The sequence below is a fragment of the Chroicocephalus ridibundus genome, chromosome 24, assembly GCF_963924245.1.
Source record: "Chroicocephalus ridibundus chromosome 24, bChrRid1.1, whole genome shotgun sequence".
NCBI lineage: Eukaryota > Metazoa > Chordata > Aves > Charadriiformes > Laridae > Chroicocephalus > Chroicocephalus ridibundus.
This window is the reverse complement of record NC_086307.1, coordinates 3,063,859-3,078,817: the sequence shown is the minus strand read 5'-3', so window position 1 is coordinate 3,078,817 and position 14,959 is coordinate 3,063,859. Positions and strand designations below refer to the sequence as shown.

General features: G+C 44.8%; 2 protein-coding genes across 6 annotated transcripts in view; both read right to left on the bottom strand.

Annotated features, from left to right (window-relative positions):
• The window catches only part of BLOC1S1 (biogenesis of lysosomal organelles complex 1 subunit 1), a 59,830-nt gene that overhangs the window by 44,862 nt on the left and 9 nt on the right, over positions 1-14,959 (bottom strand). The gene's annotated exons all lie outside the window — the stretch shown is intronic.
• ATF1 (activating transcription factor 1) lies at positions 90-14,947 on the bottom strand. Of its 5 annotated transcripts, none has more exons than XM_063359287.1 (9): positions 14,655-14,903; positions 10,447-10,563; positions 8,415-8,543; positions 6,652-6,752; positions 5,004-5,134; positions 3,753-3,932; positions 3,493-3,652; positions 2,961-3,114; positions 90-2,296 (listed from the first exon to the last, which is right to left on the bottom strand). In XM_063359287.1, exons 2-8 carry the CDS (start codon positions 10,555-10,557, stop codon positions 2,970-2,972), a joined length of 957 nt encoding a protein of 318 aa, XP_063215357.1. In that variant the 5' UTR covers positions 10,558-10,563; positions 14,655-14,903; the 3' UTR covers positions 90-2,296; positions 2,961-2,969. The 5 variants fall into 5 exon arrangements, with proteins under 5 accessions (XP_063215357.1, XP_063215359.1, XP_063215360.1 ...); XM_063359289.1 differs by lacking the exon at positions 14,655-14,903 and adding exons at positions 11,206-11,690; positions 13,055-14,218 and having other exon boundaries at positions 90-3,114; XM_063359290.1 differs by having other exon boundaries at positions 90-3,114; positions 10,491-10,563; positions 14,655-14,719.

Genomic DNA, 14,959 nt, shown 5'->3' with positions numbered 1-14,959 from the left:
TCAAAGATCCGATACCGCACAATATACGCACCTTTGGTCAGAATGACTGCAGTACTACATTAATTAGAAATAAATAAGGAACATCAGAATTGTATTTTGGCGACTTTATTTACCAAGGTCAAAATTTGCAACCATCTAATTGTTTCGACAAATATTTACAATTCATATAAAGCAGGTACTTTTGTTTGGAAATAACCAGCAGAACAGTATTAGGTACTATGTCTCTTACTCTCAGGATATAGATTTTTATTCTCTTATAATCTAGATTTTGAAGTAAATCCAAAATAAGTACTTCATGATAAGTGATAAAGAGCAAACTCATGTTACTGTTTATTATTTCCATGATGAAAAACGAGCTGCTCTTTCCAAAACACTATTTTAAGAAGATAAAAATTTACTATCATTATGTCTGGCAGCACTACGTTTGTTTCACTTGCTGAATACAGAAAGAAGTGGCCACCATTTTTTTTTACAGTCTTAACACTTGATAGCTTTTTTTATTATTATTATTCCGTATTACAAAAGAAGGTAAAGGAACAACAGCACACAGTGAGGATCAAAATACCGTACAGAGGAGTTACCAAACGAGTTTCAGAACTGTAGGTCAAACCCTCCTAAACACGTGCCACGGAGCGCACACCCCCCGATGGGAGACAGCAAAAGGGCCGGTTCCCGGAGGCGCTCAGCGCGTGCCGAGGTGTTGGCTCTTCCTGAAATTCCACCGACGGGAACAGGAGGCACCGAAGACGAACCTGGAGCAGTTCCCCAACGTAATTGCTTTCTCAACCTTGCTTATTATTTTTGATGTGCAAAAAAAAGCACTCTTTTTTTGACATGATCGCAAACACAAATGTATGCTCCGGTTTGGCCTAAGGGAAACGTATCGTGGATCGTGTCCATAACCATCATATCATTAGAAACTTTAGGAAAAAAAAAAAATTTATAGCCTACTACCAACATGATTGTGGAATGCAGTCTTTCTCATACCGTTTGCAAAGAGCTCTGCTTGCTAAGAAGACCATTAATTCAAAAATGAGTAACATAAGAAATACTGGCTGACCATATGATAAGCATTACACGTCTAGGGAGGGAGTACATCTTTGAATTTCATTCCGATCCGAGCTAGCACAACACACACACGTAGCTCTAACACCTTTTGAATAGCGTAGTCCATAGTGCAATTCCCGCTGACATAACTGGAAGCAGGATTCGATCCTAACTATGGAAAATAGTGTATTTATTATTCATGCAAGAAGCACTGCATACACATTTTTCTATTTCACAGAATCACAGAACCACAGAACGGTGGCGGGCGGAGGGGACCCGCGGGGGTCGCCCTGTCCAAGCCCCCGCGCGGGGCTGCCCAGGACACGTCAGGCGGCTTGTGAGGGGCTCCAAGGATGGAGACCCCACACCCAAGAGAGTCCTGATCGTGTCAAACATTGACTTTTCACCTGAAACAAATTAAAATCACACAAACTAGAATCGCTGATAGCAATCAGATCTCATGTGCAGCTAATATCAACTGTGGGGAATGAAAAGCCCTGATCTCTTTTTTTTTTCTTTTTTTTTTCCCCAGAACTCTTTAGGATCCATTTTTTTTTTTGCAAGTTGCCTACAGACATACAAAATTAATTCAAATATCTCCTACACCAAAGAGGATCTCATTTGACTTTGTACTATCCATAAAAATATATGCTTGAAAATCTGGTTCACAAAATATTTCATTTGTTTACTAAAATGAAATATATAAACTGTCAAAATACGTATATAAACTCAATTTCAGAATTTGTAAAGATCACAATTTAGCTACAAAATATACCAACCATCTACCTGTTTTCAATAGAATATTTTCTTACAAAGATACCATTACTTTGCAAAATATCGCCTACCTTACAAAATTAGTCCGGAAATTTTGCACTACTTTCAGCGTATAAACCATATACTAGAACCTCATTAACCCTTTGGTATATATCTTCAATTTTTTCTTTTATCGTTCTTCTATTTGGTTTAAATGTTCCAAAGCACAGTAGAATCTCCAGACGGAATAAGCAATGCGTGTTTAATTGTATAAGTAATCAGCACACAATTTATTTTTCAGTTATAGATGTTTGTCATGCCCAGCATCTAAGAACAAACTATTGCGAAATCATTCGTCAGAAACTGTCGCTCACCAGCGCTCGCCCTCCCGCGCCGCGCTTTGACGCGATCCCACGGGTTGAGTTCTCTTGAGAAAAGTCAACACCGAGTTTCCTGTGCCTCAGACGCTCTCGGCGTCTCCCACTTTCTGCGGACCCTTTCCAAAATGCGATAAACACAGCAAACGTTGGAAAAAACAAAAACAAAAACAAAAAACAAACCAAAACAAAAAAAAAACCAACCCAACTTTTAAAACTGTCAGCTGAGAAAGAGTAAACATAATTTATACCTCTAGCAAAGTATTAGCTTTTTTTATGATCTGCACCTGTAAACGACAACTTACAGGTTAAAATAAAAATATTTACATACAAATAACTGAAAGTAAAAGTAAGGATTGAAAAAGAGTAAGAAATCAAAACATATACTGGTTATAAATGTTACTAATAATGTCGACTATGGCAAGGATTCCATTTCATCCACATTTTAACTGTAACCAAATATCGCCTCCATTACAAGAGGCGCTAGTAGAAATTTTCAAAGAAATTCTCATCGCCTGCCTCGTAAAACGTGCCTGTCCTTTCCTGTGGATGCAATCTTGACTTTACAAAGTTTCCAGTTGTGCCAGCAGGAATTTTGGTGAGGTTTTCTTGTTTCCTTTTTGTACTTTGTCACCAACATGTTGTAAATAAAATCTATATAGTCTTTAAGTTGTGAAATCTAGGTAGAAAAGTTTCATTTTTGACCTTTCATCTAGTTTAAAAAAATTCAGTATAAAAAAAAAATTTCTCCTCTGAAATTTAAACAGTCCACAAAAGTTTTACCTTCTTTTCTTACACGCTTTTATGACAGTAAAGATCTTTCAAAGTTTTTAGCTCTTCAATTAGAGTTTTGTTCTGATTTTCCAGGACTGCGACTCGATTTTCCAGACATTTAACATACTCTTTCTTCTTTCTACGGCATTCTCGAGCAGCTTCTCTGGAAGAGACAAGCAGAAGCGATTGTTGATTTGAGATCTGTCTGTTGTAGGAACGTTACGATCCCGACCAAGACGAGGAGAGAAACAAATGGAAAAGCCCACGGGGACAAGTGGGGAGCACGGAATTTAGCAGTTATCTGGTATCGCACATGGTAGTAAATCTGCAGGGAAAAAAACAATTTCTTTTCTCCCAAGTGCGTGAGACAGAATGTGTAGCGTGTTTTGCTCAGAATCTCCGGTGTTTTTAGTCGCTGGATGCAGCACACCACACTGATGGCACAACCGGTACAGTGAGCTCGCAACACTCACAGTTTGTGCTTTGAAGATAATATTTCGGCACATTAACAAACCAAAGCAGCCCACGTGCACCTACGTACCTGTTCTTCATCAGCCTTATTTCTCGTTTCAGCTGCGGATCATCTGTCTTACTTGTCTGCGATGTCAGAGTGACGGGAGACGTCATCACCACGGTCTGGGGAAGGGAGGTGGTCGTTGGCGTGGTGCGGATCTGGTACGTCTGCATGTCCCCCGATGCAGCTGGGGCGATAACAGCGTAAGACACAAAAAGGTGGTACCGTTAGAAAGCTGCGCCAGTACCAGCGAGGGGTATTTCTAACCGTTTCCAGAAGGTACTCACTCTGCACCACCACCTGGTTGCTGGGTACCAGGATCTGCTGCCCATCTGACGTCTGCGCGTACTGCAGTATTGTTGTCCCAGGCTGAGTGCCACCCGCGTTCGTCATCGTTAGCGCCTGCAGACCCTGCACGCCATCAGTACCCGGGCTGGCCAGCTGTAAGCCGTTTGCAGCAATGGCAACTTAAAGAAAAAGGAACACGCACGCGTTTGGAGCTGCACATGGTGACATAGAGGTCAAGGTAAGTCTGTGGGCTGCACATCTGTTTCCACGGCTGAAAAATACCACCAGTTTTGAAAGGCTTTTTTCTTCTGTCACTTCCAACTATCAGAGAGATCACGTAGATTTAGATGGGATCTGAGGAATTCTTTGCTGTGAGGGGGGTGAGCCCCTGGCCCAGGTTGCCCAGAGAAGCTGTGGCTGCCCCATCCCTGGAGGGGTTCAAGGCCAGGTTGGCCGGGGCTTGGAGCAACCTGGGCTGGTGGGGGATGTCCCTGCCCAGGGCAGGGGGGTGGAACAAGATGATCTTTAAGGTCCCTTCCCATGCAAACCAGTCTGTGATTCTGTGATACGCCTCTGACCAGCTCTTGCACGAGAGGTGCTGGCAGAGGGGCAGCTGCAGGGCGGCCCCTGTGAGCCGAGGGCTGAGACTGCCCCAGCTCCACCAGCTCCGGGCTGGGCACCGCTGGCGGCTCCTCTGTGGAAACACTTAAGAAAGAGCAAAAATCCAGAGAGGCCAAGGACTGAGGGAGGGAGTGAGAAACAGCAGCGTGAACGCCCAGCACAGAGCCGGATGGGGAGGAGCTGCTCCAGGCGCCGGAGCAGGTTGGTTTTGGTTCAAAGCACAGCCAACGCCAGCTGAGGTGATAATGGAAAAGTCCGTTTGTTTTTTTTTTGCTACCTCCCTGACATCAAGAACACCTTTTGTGTGGCCCTATGATATATATAACGGTATCTTCACTGATCTTACGTTTTGGACTAAATCTAACACTAGAAGACCGCTATGTATTTCATAACAACATCCTTTCGATGTCTTGTCTTAATATGCAAAATTAAGATAATGAAGCATTGAGTTTATCTGAAGTCTTTAGATACCAGCCTATTTCCACGTAGTAACAGTATTAACTTCTAAATAAGTAACCAGACCTTTTGAGTTTCACCTTAGTCAAATATAGACCAAAAATAAAGTCTGTATTTTGAAGCAAGGCGAATAAAAATGTGTCCAGTTGGGCACATATTTTTGCATAACGTACTGTACTGTCCAGTGCTCGTCTGGTAGATAGGTGTGGGAACGGACATGGACGTAACAGTGGAGACACCAGGACTCTCCTCATCTCCTTTTCTATCGCGTGTATCTTCAGAAGAAAGATCTTTCAATATTTTTCTACAAAAAAAAAAAAAAGAAACACTTTCTTTATCAGCTCTAACAGTAGGCAAAAATTACAAGTTACTGCAGTTACAAACTACTATTCCTAGTTTGAATTACGGAAATAAACACTAAAATTTTAATATAAAACAGTTTCTGGAATTCAAAAAAAAATCGTACGAGGTGACTGCCTTCTGCAGCCTAGTTTATTTAAATATTTGAATAATTTTATGAGCTAAGAGACATTCAAGTCAGCTACTGATTTATAAAGTACGTGTATGTGCGGAACAGCACGAATTCCAGATTTTCAATCATTATCCTCTAAAAGCCTTCGACGTTTGGACTGGTAAAGCCCGCAATGAAAACCTGCACCGCTTACAGGAGATTTCAGTAATCTCCAGAAAAACGGTGTGTCGAAAGCTAGCGCTGCAGCTGCATCATTTCATTTCAGTAAAAGCTGCATCAGAGTTTCCACCAGAGACATTTTCCGGGGAAATATAACTGGCCTATTAAGAGATTTTTTCTGATTTAAAGCCTGATCCTCTAATTCACGCATGAATAGGCTTTAAAACCAGTTTGCTCTGTCTGGTGTCAGAATAAACTAAAAAAAAAGAAGTAGATTACTACAGAAAAGTTTAAAAATTAGGTCTTTTGCTCTTTCAGTACAGAGTAAGACTTTACATTTCTTTTCTGTGTTTAATTTGGCATAATTCTCAAACAACCCATGTAACAACGCGTAACAAAGCCCTACAACAACAGGCACGTTTCTAGTCAAAGGAGGAACCAATGGAAGCACGAATTTTATGCATCTTACCCCAGGCCAAATGATGAATTAGTGGCAGTTCTATGAGGAGAAAAGCAGAACTGACAACTCCTGACCCCAAACCCGCCCGGATCAACAGCTCCGCAGCTCTTACAGCTCGCGTGTTTCTACCCTGGCCACTTTAACTGAAGATTCAGAATTGGTTTTTTCCAGCACCATTTTTGACTGCGTGCAAACTAATAAAATCCCTCCTACGTTATTTGTTCTGGTACATAATTGAAGATGAGATAAAGCCGTCAGAAAGCCCTAAGAAGAGTGGATAAAACGTTCACAAAATGAAAGGCAGTGGCAGAGGCGGGAGCAGTAATCACAGACAGGAGCAGCCGGTAGGTTCATAAACTGTCTTTTAAAATTTTCAGGACATTATTGTAAAAAATATTAGATTTTGGGTTAAGTTGCTAGCAAATTTCTTATTCGAAAAGCTAGGATGTGGCATTTGACTAACTTCTCATTTCAGTAAAATGACATAAGTGAGTACAATTACAGCTGATTAAGGATTTTCCCTCTGGCACATCACGTTGAAGCCGATCTCCGGTTAAGCCCCAGTTCCCTTGTAGCAGATGATCACAATGTTTACCGAGTGAACACATCCAACGCGTGTTTCAAGAGAAGGAAAGCAACTTAGAGGGTGACTGAATATACGAAGCTACTGAAAGAAGTTGCTATTTTGGTTTCAAATAAAAATACAGCAGATATAACATATAGTACTTACCGGTAAGATGGACGACGAGCTAAAATGCCTCGGGCTTTCTGTGAGGAGCCTATGCTGTCTGATGAATCCTGAGAATCTTCACTCTCAGACAAAGAAGATACCTAAAAAACACATTCCGTGTGGTTATCTGTTACGCTTCAGCAGCAACACCCAGAAGAGACGACACATTTTAATTGTATATAAGCTAAAGCTGCACGAAACCCACACAAATGCAAAAAATAAAAGCTCAAGAGATTCTCCCAAACTACTTATCACATTAAAAACTGACAAACGTCCACCATCTAGCTGTTCTACCTGGATTAAACCGCAGGATTAATCAATCCAGAAATTTCAAGACGGCAATGTGAAGAAATAAAAATGGTTTACTATTTTCATACAACTCATACAAGCCTAACGATCTCATTAGCTGATGTGGTCTGAAAAGGTGAGCAACTCCCACACAGAACTGTCTCAGGAGGTGGTGGGAAGGAAACAGGAACACCATGTATGTACAGAGACAAACACACAAAATACTTGCAATCTTTTATGCAGCCAGAAGAGCAGTGTATTTTGTGGGTCAGAATGTAATAATACTTCAGGCAGCAGAGTATCAGGGAGTAAATACGCAAAGTATTATCTATAATTTTCTCTTTATTCCACCGTGTCCTCATCCAGTTGGCAAATTTTATTTTTGTCTCTGATGTTCCTTATTAAATACAAGCTAACAAAACATTTATCTGCACGCTGGCAACAAAACGATAGGAAGAACGAGGGCAGCTCTGGGAAAAGCATTTCTCGCTTAAGAGAAAAGAGACAAAAAGAGCAACCTACTATCAACATTAAAAAAAAAAGCTGCTCATGTATTACTTTCTTCCCCTCTTTGAGCAACAAGGCCACAATGTTCATAAATTACAGAAAAAAAGGAAAGAACGGAGTCAGTGGGGACCCTGCAATTAGAACACGATGACAGGAAGGGGATTAGCGGAGACTCAAGTCAAGACAACCTGCTAAACCAGGTGCTTAACCCTTTACAGCACAGAGAAATGTGTTTTTTTCCCCATGATCTGATGTTACAGGAACAACGATAGCGGCAAATACATTATAGCTTTACTTTTTGCGGTTTATCAATTTAACGTTGCATGAACAGATAAGCAGAGTACAAAGGATGAGTGACAAATTCATGCGTTTTAGCACAGTTCTTCCCATCATCCAGCTGCCCTGCGCACTTATTCCCAGTGTAACCCCCGGGCAGCGACAGACTCCAGGAACTCCCCGAGGCACCTCGGAAGTGGCCGGTACAAAAAAGTCAGGTGGCAAACGAGCAGAACACTCGGGCCCCATGGAAATGGAGTTACAGCATGCATGGGGTGAGCGATCAGCAGTCCATCCACCATCATTCAGCTCTGCCTTTTCCAAAACACAGGTTTTTCTCCATCGGGTTATTCTATACTCTCCTTATTTGGGTATTAAAACACCCTGGCTGCACGTCGGTTAAGAGCACCAACTAAAAGATTTGTGGTTTGTTCTGTTTTTTCACAAAGGGAGCCAATGTCAAATAGTTTAATTTCAACACCAAAGGCAACTCGAGCACTACAAATAATTTCAAGCCTAAATCATCGTTAAGAACGACGTATCCCCAAAACGCTGCTGCTGGATGGCTCGCCATCTCCGCGGGGCCAGACAGGCTGCGCTGCGACAGAGCTGGCCGAGTCGGACAAGCCTTTACAAGTCTTTTCACCCAGGTAAACCCGGGTGTTTGGTTGTTTAGCACAATCTGGAGTTACCTGCACCGTCTGCACCTGAGGCGAGTGGATGACGGAGGAGGACTGAGCTGTCTGGATGACGCCCTGGACCTGGACTTGCTCTCCAGGAAGCTGGACAACCGTCAGGGGGGCAGGACCACGTAGCGACATCTACAACAGAGCAAAGGATCGTTAACACCGGCGTTTGCTCCCCAGAAAGTGTAGATACATGTAGGAAAACTAGTGGAGAACGTGCATCAGCAGAAGCTTCTTTTAAGTCTAACGAAGTCACAGAGGTATCCTTTAAAGATACACATTTTTGAAAGACGCATCTGCACATGAAAAAGGCTGAAACAGTCGCTTATTTGCCTTAAGTTAGGGGGAAATCAAATATGCAGCGTTGTGTGCAAAAGATTAAAATGCTGCAAGTGAAATCCATGCAGTTCTACATGAACCGCAATGAAGCAGAATTCCTCAGAATCACGACACGGAGCCGAAGGGAGCCCGGACGCTTTCATGGAACTCCATCCATACGCACCGGTAACGCCCCACATTTGTGGCAGTTTATTTTTTGACATTTTTATTCCATTTTCCGAGTGGATTTGACTTAGATAAGCAGAAATAAAAGTGCCTAATAAGTAGCCTTAATTCTCACTAAAGTTAACAGGAGTTTAGGGCACTAAAATCTAAATCCAGATGAAATGATCAACAGGACCGAGGGCTTTGGGCAGATCAGACTAACAATGCAGAAGGCAGCATGAATAACGGACGTATTTGGTGTTCTTGGATTTTTTAAGCAACCGGTAGGAGGCTATGGTTCAAAGATGTCACAGAGGAGAAATCACAAGAGTTCAGTACAGCAAAAGCTGAGCAACCTGCTTCGAAAGCTGAAGGCACGAGGGCTGTAGCCCGAGGAGAGTCAAAGGGAACGGCAGGAGCGAAGGTACGCGAGCTCAGGACAAGGAAAAAGAACAAAGAGCAGATTTTTCCAAACAAAAATTAGGGCATCTGGTCTTTAATGTTTTAAACCTATCAATTGCAATAGATGGCGCAGATGAAATCTAGGTTTACCTGGCAAAAGGTTAATAACTACTGCTATCCCTATATAAAATGCTTCTTACATTTAGCAGATTTGTATTTTTGATGTTGAACTTGCACCAGCCCTTGCCCTTAAAAACTGATTAAGGTTATAGACGTAGATGCGTAAGTAAATAACCAGTTTCCTCACCAAATTTCTTCACTACTTTTATTAATCTGCAATACATGAAAAGATGAAGGGACCATTAAAACTCATACAGCCAACTTTTCATTTAATACTACTTCTGTATCGTACATCGTAATATTGTTACAGTGACAACCTTACACGGAAACACATCAGAAAACCAGCCCGTAAACAAACAGCAGGACACCTGCTGATGCTCTGTCCTATCTAAATTTCACATCAAAATGTCATCGCCTCCGTGGGGTCCACAGCGGCCGGGCTGCGGAACGGGGCTGCTCCCAGGACGGCTCCGCGGCCGCGGGAGCAGAGCTCGCCCGGAGACGCTCCTTCCAAGGCAGAAAGTTGAATTCAGGGTAAAGCTTTGAAAGCGATGTTCCCTTGGAGTAAATACGTCAGATTTCCAACTTCGTATGATTTATGACATTAAATGCATTCGCGTTGGGCTAAAACCCAAGTGTTTCCATGGTGCTGAGCACCCGGGATTGCCATTACTACAAAAGGAGCTGCAAAGGCTTTTTCTGAAAAAAGAAATGAAGATTAGGCCCTCGATTCATTACTAAGCGGCTCCTGTATGTCAGGTCGATGACAGTTTCGAAGGACATACGATCTAACAAAAATGCCGGGCTGCATTTTTGCATTGTGCAAGCAGGAAAATTAATTTTGGTCTTTTGAATAGAAGCCATTTGATTAATTTTACGTCGTCCACCAACACCCGAGTGCATTTTTCTCAACCCTCTTTCGTTTTTTCTTCTCTGTGTGTTTCTAAAACTCAAGAATTAATATAGTTCGTAGCACACAAAAACTGGCTCTTAACTACCTCCAATGTTTGCTGAGATTTGGCCCAGGCTTTACCTGTTGAGCAATATGAGAGAGCTGAGCTGCCTGTAGTGTTGTACCTTGTACGGCCGAGGTTTGCGAGGGCGTCACTGAACTGGTACTGCTGCTCTTGTGCACCTCTTCCATAATCAACTACAAGAAAAGTAACGAGTTAAATGCCGTTAATGATAAATCTGAACAGCAGATAGCTGCCCACCTTCCACTGACACGTTATAGAATCTCCGTGCATAACGCTTTTAGCCTTATTTGGACGTTTTTAATTAGTTCTTTGCGCTTTGATGTCTACTACGGAATAGCACAGCATTTTTTTGTCGCTCCCCCGCGACACCCCGAGCACTGCTACACCTTCTGATGGGGACACGAGGGGACAGAGACGGAGCAGCAGGAGCCCCGTTTCGGGACATTTCACCCCAATAGTCAGCGCTGGCTCAGACCCAGCCAGTGCTGAAGTTCACTGTCAAATGTATTTACTGAATTTCCTGTTTTTTAGTGAAAATAAACAAAGTCAAGTCACGAGATCCAGGAAGAAAACCAAGATAAAGCATTTATACTAAAGAATATCTTGCTCTAAGTAAAATAATTTTCCAAAAATATTTTACCCAAGCTACCAGCCAGACCTATTTTAACACATCTGAAGGTGTATAAATACAAAACAGGGCTTCAAAGTACAGAGTCTGAAATGTTAAACCCTGCAAAAGTCACTCCGTCTCCATGTAATACAGCCAGTGACGCTTCCCTCATTTCTAAGATTTTATATTTAACTGTTCAACTTGCCTTGCCAGCACCCCCCCTCCAATATCGGGGATTCGGTGATGTAGAAATGGATGCTTTTAGGTGGGGTGAGTGGGTGGACCAGCCGAGAGCATTAAGAGATGATCGGTGAGTGTTAAACATTTTGTCACAGAAGGTTTGAAACTGTTGAAAGGACAGTTGCTATGAGACTGGAAATTACATTTCTTTCTGTGGAAATGTGAGTCATTGATTTTTCCCTACTGAGATAAACCACAGCTCTCGCAGCCTGACGTATACTTAGAGGGTAAAAAGTCAATGTACACCGAGAGCAGAGTCTTGTTCTTGCAATCCTTACTCATCCGAGGAGTCCCGCCGCAGGACTCCTCAAAAAAGTGACTAAAACAGGACTTTGTGGAGAAAAAAAACTGATGAGACATCAATGGTTTGGTGAAACACGAAACTGTGTCCTTTACAGCACGGAACAAACGCTCTCCAACACACGGTGCAGCTTCCCAGCGTGCTTACTGCTGTAAATATACAACAATTTGTTCCTTTTTTATAAAGAAAAAATGTACATTTTGTACCTCTACATACTGTCACAAGTAAACAGGGCACTGTCAAACTGAAATCCGGTCAACAGCAAAAATTAAAACAAATTTCCAGTGCCACAGAAATACCCAATTCATTTCTGAAGTGCTAAACCACATTCTGTCTCCCCTTCTCTCTTTTACTGTTCTTCTCTGCCTTATTTTCCCATCAAAGGCTCACAACAGCACCAAAATAGACTGCAAGAAACAACGAAACTGATAAGACATAAAACCACCCAAAACAAACAAACCGGGGAGAAAGCACAAAGGTTTTTGCTGATCTTTCTCACAGGTGTGAAGTCCTACTTACAGGAATAAAAGATAAAGTATTTCCCACTATAAATACCATTTTTCAAGTTCACCTCTGTAACTAAGTAGTCAGCCAACGTTTATGAATCTTGGTAAAATAACAAAAAAAGACTTAACAAGGTGAAAACTACTGCTGCATCTTATATTCTCCGCCGGCTAAAGGAGGTGCAGCTACTCGGCCTCGCGTGACTGTCACACAAGAAGACTCACATGCCCCCCGTCTTGTTAAAACAACTTATTTAGCTGGAAAAACACAAGTTTTCCATTGGAATGGCTTTCTGTGAACACCTGAAACAGCGATTGCCATCTACCAGCTTCTAGAGAGACGGTTCCAACGAAAAACCTCAACCTGCAAGTTCTCAGGCTTTGACGAGAAGTACCAAAGGCGGAGAACACGTCAGGGCCGCAGCTTTTTACACCACAGTTAAAGCTACTGCCAACATGGAACACACTGAACGCGATGTGCACTGCCAACACTGAATACACCGCTCTAGCTGAAACCAGCCGCCCAGTTTTGGGGCGAAGGAAGAGTTCGACATGTCACTGGGTACTGACAGGAGGGAATTCATAAAAGCAACACCCGATGTTTTATCAGCCAGAAAATAATTATTGTTCCAGTTGGTATGAAAACCATGGGTTTATAATCAGATAGGTAAGGGTGACGCTTTATCAGAATAAAGCCAATGCCTCCACGCAGCTACATCTTGAAAAGAAATTTAATTTAAATGAAAGGATTCTGCAACTATGAAGTTTGTTTTGAAGGACTTTTAAACTCCTGAGACTCAGCTCTCTCTCTAGCCAAAGAAACTCATCGCACTTCACTGTGGGCAAGGTGAGTTTATCACCCCAAAGTTCATATATACCCTGCTAATACCACGTTCCTTAGTCTGAGCCACCACTCAAGAACCACTAAAAAACCCTGAAATGGCTGAGGAGTAGCAATTAGAAAAGAACAAATAAATGAGAAAACCCCATTCCCACGAACTTTCACTAACCCTGATCGAAAATGTCCTAAACTGCTGCAGAGCTGCCCCCCTGGCAGACGCACTGCGCCTCCGCAGCAGCGACCTTCCGTCTTCCCAAGGTTTTACTCTCAATCGCCCTTTACTTCGGTGTCCCACGAACGGCGGCACCGCTCTCCTCTCCCGGCCATCTTGGGTTTGCCTCTTTACAGCGCAGGTTATCTGAGACACCGATTGTCTCCTGTTAAATGCTCATAAAATGGCCAAAACTGTGGATTCCCAGCCTCGGGTGAAGCTTCGAAGTATCATCAGCAGGCAAAGAGTGAGATAATGGAATATAAAAGCTGTACGTTAAGGCAAAGAGAAGTGAGTGCGAGAGCACCAAAGGAAGAAATGAAGTTCTGTTTTGCCCTTTTAAATCCAGCCAAGGCCTGAATGATACTTCAATACTCAAGTATTGTAAGAGGCTATAGATTTTTTTTTTTTTTTAAATGGGACTTTATAAAGTCAGAAATCAAAGAATGCTGGAGACAGCATTTTATTCTCAAATACTAAGTGACAAGAGTCAAATACTGACGTATACAAATTACGGAAAGTGATTTAAAACATTTGTGAAATCATAGTCAAGCAATCCGGTGCAATTTTGGATTCTTTAACATCTCAAGCTGCCTTCACCAGGTACAGCAGTTAAAATACTATTTACTTAATTTCGCAATTAAGACACTTGGGGAAAGTTTTTCTCGTCCAGAAGACTGACAGGACTCCAGTTTTTTCCAGGAATCAGCGAAAGGCAGAGGCGCAGGACAGGACACCCCAGCAGGTCAGGCCAGAGAGCCAGCGAGGAGACGCGAGTCCCGGTGCCAGCTCTGGCTCCCGGACTGCGGGCTCCCCGGGACCCCCACAACCCCCCCCCAAGTGCAACGAAGCTCCGGGAGCATCCCCTGGCAGCAACAAAACCTGCAGACTAAACCCGTATATAACAGATGGCCATGAGGGATGGTGGTATCTGTGAGAGGAGAAGCCCAGTGAGACCGCCTGCAGTTCGCCTCCAGCCACCCCGATGGTGGTCGCTGCCTCGAGTGCTGGAAGACGGAGCTCGCAACAGCGGCCAAAATTAACGGGGAAACTGTAATCAACCACCGCCATGGCTGGGCAATCGCTATTTCCCTTCCCGCCCCCCCCCGCCCATCTCGAGGGTCTCCCCGGTTCGGGCCCAGCGAAGGGGGATGAAGCCGTGGCCCGAGAGCTCCGCACCGGGCCCGGGCCGCCCCTCTCCCTCCCTCCGCGGGTCCAGGCGGCTCCTCCGCGGCCCCAAGACTGGGGGGAACCGTCGCCTGGGGGGAGCGGGGCGCGGGCCCGGCGGCAGCCTCAGCCCCGGCCGCCCGGAGGGAGCGCGGCGCCTGGGGCCCGGCGGGGCGGGAACTCCCAGGGGCCGAGGGCAGCGGCGCGGGCCTATGGCGGGGCTCGGCCCTTCCCCGCCGCCCGGCGGAGCGCGGGCCACAGGCCGGGAGGACGGTGGGGAGCGGCGCGGCCTGGCCGGGCCTGGCCCGGGGGCGGCGGGGCCCGGCGGGGGCGGGGGGGAAGGGGCGGGCGGGCCGAGGGGGAGGGGGCGGCCTCCCCCGCCCGCTCTTACCTCAGAGGCCCGCCGGGCCCCGCCGGTGGCCGCGCCTGGGGGGAGCCGCCGCCGCCGCGCCCGTCTCCGCCTCAGGAAACCGGCGCCGGCGGCATCGTAAACACGGCGGGCCCGCGCGGGAGGCTCGGGGTGGGCGGGCTGCGACCATAGAGTCCCGGCGGAGGCCTCGCCTAGAAATCCCCACCATAGAGTTCCCGCGCAGAGCGCCCGCTCTGGCACCGCCTCCGCCCGGCGGTTTCCAGCCGCGGGGACCATCGAGAGGCGACGATAGAGCGCCGCTGCCGGGCCCAGGGCGGGAGGGCGCC

Bases quoted from the DNA above. Each gene is read 5' to 3' on its own strand.
- ATF1 (XM_063359291.1), bottom strand. From the start codon at position 14,909: ATGGTCCCCGCGGCTGGAAACCGCCGGGCGGAGGCGGTGCCAGAGCGG. The intron at 6,753-8,414 runs GTAACTCCAGAT...TGTGTTTTTTAG, and splicing joins CTCAGGTGCAGACGGTGCAG to GTATCTTCTTTGTCTGAGAG. The intron at 3,933-5,003 runs GTACGTTATGCA...TTTTTCTTTAAG, and splicing joins GACGAGCACTGGACAGTACA to TTGCCATTGCTGCAAACGGC.